Raw genomic sequence first — 14276 nt, forward strand, 5'->3', positions numbered from 1 at the left:
GGGGGGCGGGATGCAGAGTTGGAACATAGATGAGAGGGGGAAGCTGTTCCTCTAATACTGAAGGTCACTTTAATAAGTCAACAACAACACCAACTTACATTTACATAGCATTTCGTCTTCCAGGAGAGCCGATAGCCTTGTGGTATGATTGTTAGACTATTAATCCTGAAACTCTGGTAATGTTCTTGGGAGCCAGGTTAAAATCCCACCATGGTCATTGTTGGAATTTGAATTCAATAAAGAATCTGGAACCAAGGGTTAGTGGTGACCATGAAACCACTGTCGATTGTTGGGAAAATACATCTAGTTCACTAATGTTCTTCAGGGCATAAGACCTGGCCTACATGTGACTTCAGAGCCTCAGCCCTGTGGTTGACTCTAGGCTGCCTTCTGTGCACTTAGGTACAGGCAGCAAATGCTGGCCCAGCCTGTACATGCCCACATCCTGTGACTGAATAAAAAACATAATAAAGCACCCCAGTGCATATCACAGCAACATCATCGAACAGAATTCGACACATAGGACATACTAGAGACGATGTCTAAACGTTTGCAGCCCTTAGAGGAAGTTGAAGAGTTGGTGGGGTCTAAGAGGGAATTCCGGAATTTAGTCCTTCAGCATCTCAAGGTGTGACCACAAATGGTGCTGCAGTTATAATTGAGGATGCACAGGATGCTCGAATTGGAGATTGGCATTAGGATGCTGGCAGCAGAGTTTTGGATAAGATCTAAACGTGTTCAGGTTTATGATATCAGGTTGACCAGGAGTGCATTGAGTGGCCAAGGTGACATGTCCTGACAGCAATCACAGGGAGATGTTCAGATGTTCTGCCCCAAGTCCTGAGACATGATGTTTAGTTGTGTAGAAGATCAGGAGGAACCAATGCTGATAAATGCACTGATTTTACATTTTCTTTCTAACCAGGCTTCAGCAGAAAGGACCAAGACATCATTGAGGACCCAATTTCGCAAGGAGATCCAAGTATCTAGTTTCTTGCCTCTTGAAATGACTAAAGCATTAGATAGCAAAACAATAAAGTGAAATTCCCCTCTACCACTGGCTGCACAGAAATCATGGGCTCAATTATACAAACGCTCCCAAACAAAAGTGGTGGGAGTACACATTGAACATTTTGCACAACTTACTACCCCACTATTTTTGATGGACAGTAAGTAAGGTGCATGCATTGACATCCAGGCTTGAATTCCATTGAAGTGCAGACTTGAATTTACTGTTCCTGGTGTGAATCCTTCAAGGCTGAGGCCACCAAATGGCGTCATTAATTCTTCGCCTCTGAGAGGTCAAGGAGAGATCTTCCATTGAAATGAATGAGACAAGGTTGACCAGGATTTCTGTAGTCCATTGGAGCAACTTAGACCATTTTTCTCCAGTCAATAAATCTAGTCAACCCCATTTTGTATCAGGAGAAAGTGAGGACTACAGATACTGGACATCAGAGTTAAGAGTGTTGTGCTGGAAAGACACAGCAGGTCAGGCAACTTCCGAGGAGCAGGAGAATGAACCATTCCTGAAGAAGGGCTGATGTCCAAAACATCGACTCTGCTGTGCTTTTCCAGCGCCACACTCTCAACTCCATTTTCTATCAGCCTGTCATCTTACAAGCAAAACAGTTTAACGCTTCCAAGAACATGAGCCCATAAATTGTGTTTTTAAAAAAGTTTTCCTCTGATAATGTTACTTATAACCCTTGCCAAGCCTTTTAAAGAGTGATTGACATCTCAAAAAGCTTGTCCAAGGTAGACAGAGGAAACTACCATTTTCTTTGTTGCAAAAGTGACAACTGAGCAAATGGGGCTCTCTGCTTTTGGTTTTGAGTTTTTTGATTGGAAGGGTTTTTCCAGAGAATTCCTTTTCCTTGATTGACCCTTAATTTGCTGTTATTCACTTGACCCAGGAGACTATGTGGCTGGATCTGCTTGTTTGGGGGTGGTGATGAAGTGAAGATGAGGACAGGGGAGGAACAGGGAGATGGAATCTTCCCACTATCCAAAATTGCCTCAACTTAAAGCTACCCAGATATGGAGGTAGATGGAGAACATTCCCAGATATTGGGTGTCAGGGAAATGCGTTTGACCTGTAAAAATCTGTATATTCAGCAGAATAACTGACTGTCCTGAATCATCTTGAAGTCTCTGGGAATTAAAAGATTAACCTTCAGAAGGGGAAAAAAACACACCATAGGAGCATGGAAATGGGAGGCTTTTTGATTAGATTGCCATACCCTTCAGTCCTCTGGCTAAACCTGTTGTACATTTGGCTGGTGTTTTTGCTGATCGGTCTGACGTGTACATAATTCCAGTTTCACATCAACAAAGTTGACTCTGAATTATTCTTTGAATTGGTCAAGTTAACCATTTAGTTCTATCAAGATGCTGCAAAGAATAACAAAATACCAATCAGCCCATTGTGTTTGCACTATCTCTCTGAATGAACATTATAGCTTCATGACAATCTCCTGACTTTTCCCCATTACCCCGCAAATTGTACTTGGATAATTATCTAATCCCCTGTTGAATGCCTCGGTTGAACTTGCCTCCACCACACTTTCAGACAGTGGATTCCTTACCGTAACTACTCACTGTCTGAGAAAACCTTTTTCTCACATCATATTTGCTTCTTCCGAAAATGACCTTATCTGCGCCCTCTAGTTATCAGAGGCAACAGTTTCTCCTTGTCTATTCTATCCAATCCACTCATGATTTTGAAAGTTCCAAACAAATGTCCCCTTAGCTTTCTTCTCTCCAAAGAAAATTGCCTCCAACCTATCTCTATAGCCCTGGAACTGTTCTGTTAACCTTCTACACTCTTTCCAATGCATTCATGTCCATCCTAAAATGTACAGCTCAGAAATGTAAGCACAAACCTGTTTGTTCCTGTACTCTGTGACGCTATCAATAAAACCTAGAATACTGTCTGCTTTATTAACTGCTCACTGGACCTGTCCTGCCACCTTTAGTGAATTATGTACATATACGTCCAGGACTCAGTATTTACTGTGTAGAAAGATGGGGATCTTGGGGAAATAAATAGTGATTATTGAAGAGAGGCTACATTACACAAGAGAAGGTGCTCGTGATCCTAAAAAACCATAAAAGTAGATAAATCTCTGAGACCTGATCAAGTATATCCCAGGATATTGTGGGAAGCTAGGGAAGAAATTACAGGGCCCCTAGCAAAGATATTTATATCATCCACAACCCTGACTGAGGAGATGAAAGAGTGAAGGGTGGCTCATTGGTGAATCTGATGTCAATGGGTGAGTTGTTGGTGGGGATTCTGAGAGACAGGGTTAACATGCATTTGGAGAGGCAAGGATAGTTAGGGATAGTCAGTGTGGCTTTGTGTATGGGAAATCGTGTCTCACAAACTCAACCAAGTCTTTTGAGGAAATGACCACGAAGATAGATGAGGGCAGAGCAATACAAGTTATCTAAGTGGACTTAGTAAAGCCTTGACATGGTTCTGAATGGTAGATTAATTAGTAAAGTTGGGTCACATGGGATTTAGGGAGTTCTTGCTAATTGGATATAATGTTAGCTTGACAGCAGGAGACAAAGGTGCAGTCGGAGGATTGTTTTTCAGTCTGGAAGCCTGTGATCAACTTTGGTCCATAAGTGGGTCTCCTGTTGTTCATCGTTTGTTATCGATTTGGATAATATAGGAAACATGGTTAGCAAGTTTATGGATGACACCAAAATTGGTCGTATAGTAGACAGTGAAGAAGGTTATCTAAGATTACAAAGAGATCTTGATCATTTAGGCCAATGGGCTGAGGAGTGGTAGATGGAGTTTTATTTGAATAAATGGGAGGTGTTGCATTTTGGTAAGATGAACAGGGACAGGACTTGCAGAGTTAATAGTAGGGCCCTGGGTAGTGTTGTAGAACAGAGGGACTTAGGGGTTCAGGTGTATAGGTCCTTGAAAGTTGCATCACAGGTAGACAGGGTGGTTAAGAAGACATTCAGCACACTTACCTTCATTGCTCAAACCATTGGGTGTAGGGGATGGGCTGTCATGTTGCAGTTGTACAGGATGTTGGTGAGGCCATTTTGGTGTACTGTGTACAGTTCTGGTCACTCTGTTGTAAGAAGGATATTATTAAATTGGAGGAGATGCAGAAAAGATTTACAGGAATGTTACCAGGACTGGAGGGTTTGAGTTATAAGGATAGGCTGGGACCTTTTTCACTGGAGCGTAGGAGATTGAGGGGTGACCTTATAGAGGTTTATAAAATCATTAGGGGCATAGATTTGGTGATTAGCAAATGTCTTTTCCCTGGGGTAGGGGAGTTCAAAACCAGAGGGTGTATTTTTAAGGAGAGGAGAAAGATTTGAAAGGGACCTGAGGGGCAACTTTTCACACAGAGGGTGGTTCTTATGTGGAATGAACTTCTAGTGAAAGTAGTAGATGCAGGTACAATTACAACATTTAAAAGACATTTGGATAGGTACATGAATAAGAAAGGTTTAGAGGGATATGGGCCAAATACAGGCAAATTGGACTAGTTTAGTTTGGGAACATGGTTGAGTTAGACCGAGGGGTCTGTTTCCAAACTGTATGACTCTCTGCTCCAACACACTCTTTATTTTATACTGGACCTTCATGTTCTTCTACTGAAAGGAATCGCCACAGACTTGCCTAGTATTAAACTTGATCTGCCACCTATCAGCACATTTCGGCAACTTATCAATGTCCTTTTGGAGTTGTACACTTTCCTCTTCAGAACTTACAATTCTCCCAAGTTTCACATCATCTGCAAACTTTGAAATTGTCCCCTGCATATTGAGATCTAGATCATTAATGTGTATCAGGGAAGGTAAGGTACCAATGCCAAACTCTGGGGAACTCCATTACAAACCTTCCTCAAGCTAAAAAAAAATCGATTGACCGTTATGTGACACTGTATTAAACCCATCCTGGAAATCCATGTACACCTCATCAACGCTCTGTTATTTTTTTCCAAAAACACCAGCAAGTTAGTCAGACAGTATTTTCCCTTTAGAGATAGGTGCAGGCTCTTTGTTTTCCCATACAACTATTAATTCTTTTCTAAAAAATTGTTTCTAGAAGCTTGCCCACCATTTCGGTGAAACTGGCTGCCCAGTAATTGCTGCTCTTACAATCCCTTTTGAAAACTTGTAGTTCTCCAAAATCACCTCAGGAACCAGGGAAGTCTGAAAGATTTTAGCCAGTTCCTCAGCACTTTCCTCTCTCAAGTGCCTCAATATCCTTGGATGCATCTCATCTGGTCCCGGTATCTTATCAAATTGAAGACTCGATACTATATCCAAAATCGCTCCTTATCAATTCTGGACCCTTTTATTGACGGATGTTCCTCCACTGTCACTATGGCCTGGGCAGCATCTCCTTCTTTTGAAAGGCAAAGTATTAATTTAACATTTCAACCTTACCCCCTGACTCCATGTGTAAATCCACCTTTTGGGCCCTACCTTTTTTTTAACCACAATTTTAGTGTTTTTGTGCCTATTGCAGACTTTGGGATTCCATTATGGTGGCTGTTAGTCTTTTCTCTCAATCTGTATTAGTCAGTTCCCCAAAGACTTTTGTACTCTTCGTGGTTCTCAATTTCTCACTGTTCTTTATTATAATCCCTATCCCTTTTGTTGTTCAGGAAGCTCTGGATTTGTCTTTTCCTACCTTTTAACTTTCCCTTTTAAGAGAAACTATCTTGATTGTGACTGAGCCACCCTCTCTTTGAAGGTGGTCCATTATCAGATACAGTTTATTTTCCCTAATCTTCGGTTTCAGTCTATTCAGCTCCTTGGCCTACTGAAGTCAGCTCTCTTCCAGTTATTATTCTTACTTTGGGTTATCCTTTGTGCTTTGTGATGCAATTATCACCATCCCCCAAATATTCTCCAACAGTTATTTGACCAACTTGGTCAATCTTATTCACAAGAACTAGACCTAGCAAAGCCTTCTTTTTTGTTGGATGGACACATGCAGCTGTCGGAAATTCTCCTTGAACACAACTTAGGAACACTTGCCCCTCATTGCTTTTTACTCCACTACAATCCTAGCCCACACTTGGTTAATTAAAGTGCTCTAATATAGCTACTGCCTGACCTTTGTGTCTCATTGTATTTTGTCTGCAGATTTGTTCCTCTACATCATTTTTACTAGTCGATGGGTCTATAGACCACACCGAGCAATGTAATTGTACCCTTTCTGTTGCTTAGTTCTAGCCCAATCAACTGTGCCTTTGAACCCTCTGGGCCATCCTCTCTGGGCCATCCTATCTGGGCCATCCTCTCTGGGACATCCTCTCTGGGCCATCCTCTCTGGGACATCCTCTCTGGGACATCCTCTCTGCCACACTATAATGCCCTACATAACCAAAAATGTCACTCATACTTTTGATTCCTTTCCTAACTTTTCTAACCAGGAATATTTAACATACTTACTTAAGGCAGGTTTCTATTATTGTCACAGCATTATAATCTCAGATGATGATATGGACCTGTAGCTCCCCAATCTTACTAACTATACCCCATGCATTTACAATCGATTGGTGCAAACTTGATTTAGACTTGATTGCCACTCCCTGATTAATTTATTGTTCTCTATCCCAATGATATCTGTCTTTCCTAGGGTTTTGTGCATTCCTGATGAAGGGCTTATGCCCGAAATGTCAAATCTCCTGCTCCTTGGATGCTGCCTGACCTGCTGTGTTTTTCCAGCACCACACCCTCGACTCTGATCTCCAGCATCTGCTGTCCTCACTTTCTCCCAGGGTTTTGTGCAGCCTACTCTTCCTCCCTGATACACTTTCCCGTTTCCTGTACTCCTGCTGAATCAATTTAAAGCTCTTCCCACTGCACTAACAGAACACCCCACAAGGTTCTCTGTTCCAGTTCTGTTCGGGTACAACATATCTGGCTTGTAGAGCATTGCTGGTTTACAGCAGTACTTCCCGAAATGGTCTAGCTAAACCATCAGTTTAATAGCCGTTGTGGTCATGTCCTTAGCTCAGGACCAGGAAGCTTGGGATCAGGTCTTACCTGCTCCAGGGGTATTGATTTTAAAAACAACCATCTCCTACGGTTATGGAACGCCATGCCTGAGAAAGTAACTTCTCCCATTTACACTATCAAACCGTTTTCAATGCCCTAAAAGATCTCCTGAGTTTTGATGAAAGTTCACAGAACTGAAATGTGAACTCTGGTCAGCTTCTGTGGAGAGGGAGACAATCTGCTGAGTATTTCCAGCATTATCACAGCCTTTGAAGCCTCTCCTGTGCAGTATTAGGTCAGCTGTCAGGTTTAGGAATAAGGCACTGCTGTTTTCACCGTTGCAGATTGCAAGGTTGACCTTGCGTTCCTGATGGATGGAAGTTGGAGCATTGGAAGGCGGAGGTTTCGCATTCAGAAGAGTTTCCTCATGAAGATTGCTCAAGCCCTTGACATTGGAATAGCAGGTCCATTGATTGGCATCGTTCAGTTTGGGTGAGTAGCACCAAAATCTCTCCTCAATCTGAGAAGATTGCAAACAATCAGGAGGGGAAAAGGAGCACTTTGGCACTTTCTGAGATCATGATAGGTGCTATACAAATCCACATTACTCTCCTTTCATTTTGCCAGATATTGAGCAACATTGACTTTTTGTCATTCCAGGAATAATGCTAGCACGGAGTTCAACCTCCAGACTTACCGAAACTCGGATGATCTTAAAAATGCCATTGAGAAGATTCCACAGCGAGGTGGTGTCTCCAACGTGGGTAAGTACCCCACCCTTCCCAATGTGTGCTCACGTATCTCATCTTGCACCTTCCAACAGTTGGAGGAAGGTGGTATCAGTGAGTTAAGAGCAGACCTCCAGCCCAGGAGTTTGGTGTTTTAACATTGATTACCAGTATTGCCAATATCCTGTGGCTCGATTCACTGACAGCAGTCCTGCTTATTGGTATTAGTTGCATCACTGATACCGAGTGGGGGAGGATACCTACACAATGTACTCAAGTAGAAGGTTGACTCGGCGTCAATTAAAAAGATTAGATTGATCATATTTCACTTGGAAGCTACTAACATCAAGATGCTCGTGGTCTCTTGTAAGGTGTTGGGTTTAGTTTAAAAGTAAGTGCACATTACTGATTTAACTACATGATGTTAACAATATCACCGAGGCACTGGTTAGGACACATTGGCAACATATGCCACAACACCGTCTGCAACATTTGGAGGATACCTGTGGACAAAGTTTAATTCTCATGAGAACAGTTCTTTATATCCTGCTGGACAGGGCTTATCTTTCAGGTATTTAACTGCTCTGTGCAACATCTTGAAGAGATTGTTAAAAGTAGCCATGCTTGTGATTGTGTTTTAATATATGACTATTTAAAAACCTGATGGATAGCTCTCTGGATTTCAAAAGGACATGCATTCAAATTTGATTGAAGGATTGCTTGTTTCATTCTGTTCTTGTGGAAACCTGAATCCTTCCCTCCTCTCCCCCCCATGATCCTTGCCTGCTTGAGACAAACCCTGTGCAACACAGTTGGTGGATCTGCACCATCTCCTTCGAGTGCCCTCCCTTAACCTCTTGAGACACAAAGCTGAACCTCCATCATAAGTTTAACATCACAATTAACTGGATCAGCTGAAGTTCCAGGACATGCTTCAATGCAGTTGAAAAATGTGATGCTGGAAAAACACAGCAGGCCAGGTAGCATCTGAGGAGCAGGAGAATCGACGTTTCGGGCATAAGCCCTTCTTCAGGAATTATGCCCAAAACGTCGATTCTCCTGCTCCTCGGATGCTGCCTGGCCTGCTGTGTTTTTCCAGCATCACATTTTTTAACTCTGGTCTCCAGCATCTGCAGTCCTCACTTTCTCCATGCTTCAATGCAGTGCAATAGTCATTGATGCCACAGGCCACTATGAATCATATAAGACTCGGTGCAAACACAGGGATTGACTGGATGGTATGGAATCTTTCTTCTTGCAGGGAGAGCGCTCAGTCACGCCCTTGGGAACTTCTTTTCCAAGCAGCAGGGGAATCGTGGAGGAGCGCCCAATGTGGTGGTGGTCCTGGTTGATGGCTGGCCCACGGACAAGGTGGAAGAAGCTGCCCGCCTCTCCCGTGAGTCTGGCATCAACATCTTCTTCATCACAGTGGAAGGTGCAGACCAGAGCGAGAGGCAGGACCTGGTTGAGAGAGACTTCGTGGACAAGGTGAAGTCATGTGATCTAGATGCAGTGATTGTGGGCCAGCCACAGCATGGTGGCATGGTATCGTGTCAATTGGTGTGCCCTCCAATTTAGGGATGTGAAGTGCCTGGCATTTATTCCTTATAATATTCTCGCAAAAGTTGATAATTAACATAGGGTTTAGCTCAAAGCTGGTGGGTCTGTACATAAAAGCTACATCAGTGTTCCCATGTGCTATTAATGGCCAGACCTGTGAATATTGTCTTCTCTCTGCTGTTGGCTGTAGAAGTGTCAAAACCATCCAACTGAATCTGTCAGTTTGGCTTCTGCAGTGAGTTATGTGTTGAACCTCACTTTCCTTCTCTCTCCCCCATTCCCACTTGAATATTCCTCTTTTTCAAATCACTACACAACACCCTTTCAGGAGAGTTAATAGACTCCACTGGCAGCCCTGTACCTGCTCTCTGCCTGAAGACCCTTTCAGGTACAAGTGTTGGTGTGGAGGAAGAATCTCCCGCACACAGGTGACAGGCACAAACTTCTACAAGTCATAAAATCCCTTCAGTGTGGAAACAGGCCATTTTGACCCAACAAGACCACACCGACCCTCCGAAAAGTAATCCATTCAGACCCATTCCCCTCCCCTATTATCCTATATTTACCCCTGACTAATGCACCTAACCTACACATCCCTGAACACTATGGACAATTTAGCATTGCCAATTCACCTAACCTGCACATCTTTTGCATTATGGGAAGAAACTGGAGCACCCACAGGAAACCCACCTAGACACCGGGACAATGTGCAAACTCCACACAGACAGTTGTCTGAGGCTGGAATTGAACCTGGATCCCCGGTGCTGTGAGGCAGCAGTGCTAACCGCTGAGCCGAGTATCAAAATAAATTATCTCACAAAAAAGTATTATTAAACATGAACTTTCCCCATCCTCTTCAGATAATGATTAAAGTTTGACATGGCATGAGGCAGCCAATCCTGGTTATCTTCAATCTGCTCCATTTTTCTAAAAGAATCGGTTCCTCCACTTTGAGGAAGCCCTGAGGGTGGCAAGGATGTTAAATATAATCTTGGTGGCAATAGCTACTAGACTGAGTCTGTGGCAGGTGGTGAGGAAACCAACCTGGGGGAAATCATATTCCACTTCCTGCTTACCAATCTGTGTTCGGCCACACCATAATTATGGGAGTGACCACTACATATTGGAGACAAAGTCCTGTCGTCTTGTTATGTGGCACTACCACCGTGCTCAATGGGACGGTCTTTGAACAGAACTAGCAACTTAAGACTGGGATCCATGAGGTGCTGTAGGCCATCAACAGCAGCAGAATTGTACTCCAGCACAATACTCCAGCCCCCGATACCCATTAATTCCACTTTGCTAGGGCTCCTTGATGCCACACTTGGTCAAATATGGCCGTGATGTCAAGGGCCGTCACTCTCCCCTACCCTCTAGAATTCAGCTCTTTTATCCATGTTTGGACCAAGGCTGTAATGAGGTCAGGAACTGAGTGGCCCTGACGGAACCCAAACTGGGTGTCACCGAGCAGATTGTTGCTGAGCAGGTGCTGCTTGATAGCGGTGTTGAGATAACCTTCTATCACTTTACTGATGATCGAGAATAGACTGATAGTAATTGGCCAGATTGGATTTGTCCTGTTTTTTCTGTACAGGACATACCTGGGTAAATTTCCACATAGTTGGGTAGATACCAGTGTTGCAACCGTACTGGAACAGCTTTGGGGAGTGGAAAGTTCTGGAGTACAGGTCTTCAGTACTATTGCCGCAATCTTATCATGATCCATAGCCTTTACATTATCCAATACTTCCAACCATTTCTTTATATCAGATGGAGTGAATTGAAATGTCGGAAGACCGGTATATGTATTGTTGGGGTCCACTGGAGGAGGCCAAGATGGATTGTGCACTTGGCAACTGTGGCTGAAGATTACTGTAATGCTTCAGCCTTATCTTTTGCGCTAAAGTACTCTTCCATCGTCAGTGGAATCTCTTCCTCCAATGAGTTGTTTAATTGTCCATCACCTGCCAATGTTTAACCTGAAGCCATGAGATTTTATGAGGCCCAGAGTCAATGCTGAGGACTCCCTGGTCAACTCCCTCCTGACTCTATACTACTGTCATCACCTTTGCTGGGTCAGTCCTGCCAGTGGGACAGGACATATCCAGGGATGGTGAAGGCAGTGTCTGGGACATTGGAGGTAAGGTATGATTCCATGTGTATGACTCTGTCAGGCTGTTACGTGACTAGTCTGTGAGATAGCTCTCCTACTTTTGGCACTAGCCCCTAAATGTTAGTGAGGAGGACTTTGCAGGTTCAACAGGGCTAGACTGAAATAGTATGTTCCACATGGAGATCATGGACATTTCCACATAAACACAAACCAAACTGTCTCCTCCTTCTCTGCCTGGTTCCAAAGACCTCCTCTTTCTGCCTGCTTGCCTTCTACACTTACACTGCCCCTCTACGTTTCACTGATCTTTTCTCCTTCTGACTCTCTGCGTCTGCTTCTTTCTCTGCTACCCTGTTTCTGTCTGCCCCCACTCACTTTTCCTTTCTCAACGTAGCTGTCTTTCTCACTCCCACTTGCCCCAACATCAATTAATCAATTAATAAGGTTTTGACGCAGAATAGGAGCAGGAAATTACAATGAGACATAGAAAGGCAGACTAAAATCGGAATAAAGCTGTGAAGGATGCAGGGGAATACAGTTTACGCATCTCTCTCTTATCCTTTCCAGGCTGTGTGCAGGACAAATGGCTACTTCTCCATCAATGTGCCCAGCTGGTTTAAGCTGTACCAGGTGGTGGGTCCATTGGTAAAACGGGTATGTGATACCGAACTGCTGGCCTGCAGCAAGACCTGCCTCAACTCGGCTGACATTGGCTTTGTAGTGGACGGTTCGAGCAGTGTGGGCACCGGCAACTTCCGCACTGTCCTGCAGTTTGTGGCCAATATAAGCTGGGAGTTTGAGATCTCTGACACAGCGACACGGGTGGGAGTGGTGCAGTACACTTACGAGCAGAGACTCGAGTTTGGCTTCGACAAGCACAGCACCAAGGAGGCCCTAACCACCGCCATCACGGACATCAGGTACTGGAGCGGTGGCACCAGTACAGGAGAAGCTGTCAGCTATGCGTTAAAGCATCTATTCAGCAATTCCAAACCCAACAAAAGGAAGCTCATGATTGTCATCACTGATGGACGGTCTTATGATGATGTGCGGGAGCCAGCACGTGTGGCTCACAGCAACGGTAAGGGCGAGGGTCAGAGCTCAGAGTGACACTGTACTTGGGACAGAGCTCAGAGTGAGACTGTATAAGGGTCAGGGCTCCCAGTGACACTGTACTGGGGACAGAGCTCAGTGTGAGACTGTACATGGGTCAGGGCTTCCAGTGACACTGTACAGGGAACAGAGCTCAGTGTGACACTGTACTGGGGACTGGGCTCAGAGTGACACTGTACAGGAGACAGGGCTCCCAGTGACACTGTACAGGGAACAGAGCTCAGTGTGACACTGTACTGGGGACTGGGCTCAGAGTGACACTGTACAGGAGACAGGGCTCCCAGTGACTCTGTACTGGGGACAGAGCTCAGTGTGACACTGTACAGGGCATAGCGCTCTCAGTGACACTGTACAGGGCACAGGGCTCCCAGTGACACTGCACAGGGCATGAGCTCAGTGTGACACTGTACTGTGGACTGGGCTCAGAGTGACACTGTACTGGGGACTGGGCTCAGAGTGACACTGTACAAGGGACAGGGCTCCCAGTGACACTGTACTGGGGACAGGGCTCCCAGTGACACTGCTTAAAAATGTGTTGCTGGAAAAGCGCAGCAGGTCAGGCAGCATCCAAGGAAAAGGAGAATTGACGTTTCAGGCATAAGCCCTTCTTCAGGAATGAGGAGGGTGTGCCAAGCAGGCTAAGATAAAAGATAGGGAGGAGGGACTTGGGGGAGAGGGTGTTGGGAATGCGATAGGCGGAAGGAGGTTAAGGTGAGGGTGATAGGCCGGAGAGGGGGGTGGGGGCGGAGAGGTCAGGAAGAAGATTGCAGGTCAAGAAGGCGGTGCTGAGTCTGAGGGTTGAGACAGATAAGGTGGGGGAGGGAAATGAGGAAGCTGGAGAAATCTACATTCATCCCGTGTGGTTGGAGGGTTCCTAGGTGGAAGATGAGTCGCTTTTCCTCCAGGCATCCTGTTGCCATGGTCTGGCGATGGGGGAGGCCAAGGACCTGCATGTCCTTGGCGGAGTGGGAGGGGGAGTTAAAATGTTCAGCCACAGGGCGGTTGGGTTGGTTTGTGCAGGTGTCCCAGAGGTGTTCTCTGAAACTTTCTACAAGTAGGTGGCCTGTCTCCCCAATATAGAGAAGGCCACATCGGGTGCAGCGGATGCAGTAAATGATGTGTGTGGAGGTGCAGGTGAATTTCTGATGGATATTGAAGGATCCCTTGGGGCCTTGGAGGGATGTGAGGGGGGGAGGTGTAGGCGCAAGTTTTGCATTTTTTGCGGTTGCAGGGGAAGGTGCCGGGAGTGCAGGTTGGGTTGGTGGGGAGTGTGGATCTGACAAGGGAGTCACGGAGGGAGTGGTCTTTCCGGAACGCTGATAGAGATGTGGAGGGAAATATATCCTTGGAGGTGGGGTCCATTTGGAGGTGGAGGAAATGACGAAGGATGATCTGATGTATCTGGAGGTTGGTGAGGTGGTAGGTGAGGACTAGTGGGGTTCTGTCCTGGTGGCGATTGGAGGGGTGGGGTTAAAGGGCAGAGGAGCGGGACGTGGAGGAGATGCAGTGGAGAGCATCATCAACCATGTCTGAGGGGAAATTGTGCTCTTTGAAGAAGGAGGACATCTGGGTTGTTCGGTATTGGAATTGGTCCTCCTGGGAGCAGATGCGGCGAAGGCGAACAAATTGGGAATATGGGATGGCGTTTTTACAGGGGTCAGGGTGGGAAGAGGTGTAATCGAGGTAGCTGTGGGAGTCAGTCGGTTTATAGTATACATCTGTGTTGAGTCGGTCATCAGAGATAGAGATGGAGGGTTCTAGGAAGG

The 14276-nt window shown here is 45.2% G+C and overlaps 1 protein-coding gene across 3 annotated transcripts in view; it reads left to right on the forward strand.

The window, feature by feature from the left end:
* Positions 1-14276, forward strand: part of vit (vitrin) — a 72238-nt gene that overhangs the window by 53150 nt on the left and 4812 nt on the right. For all 3 annotated transcript variants that reach the window (XM_060852445.1, XM_060852463.1, XM_060852454.1), the window contains 5 exons: positions 926-982; positions 7341-7488; positions 7657-7760; positions 8986-9212; positions 11965-12478. In XM_060852445.1, coding sequence (XP_060708428.1) covers positions 926-982; positions 7341-7488; positions 7657-7760; positions 8986-9212; positions 11965-12478 — 1050 coding nt within the window. The remainder of the gene's footprint in view (positions 1-925; positions 983-7340; positions 7489-7656; positions 7761-8985; positions 9213-11964; positions 12479-14276) is intronic.

The sequence above is a fragment of the Hemiscyllium ocellatum genome, chromosome 3 (genome assembly GCF_020745735.1).
Source record: "Hemiscyllium ocellatum isolate sHemOce1 chromosome 3, sHemOce1.pat.X.cur, whole genome shotgun sequence".
NCBI classification, from domain to species: domain Eukaryota; kingdom Metazoa; phylum Chordata; class Chondrichthyes; order Orectolobiformes; family Hemiscylliidae; genus Hemiscyllium; species Hemiscyllium ocellatum.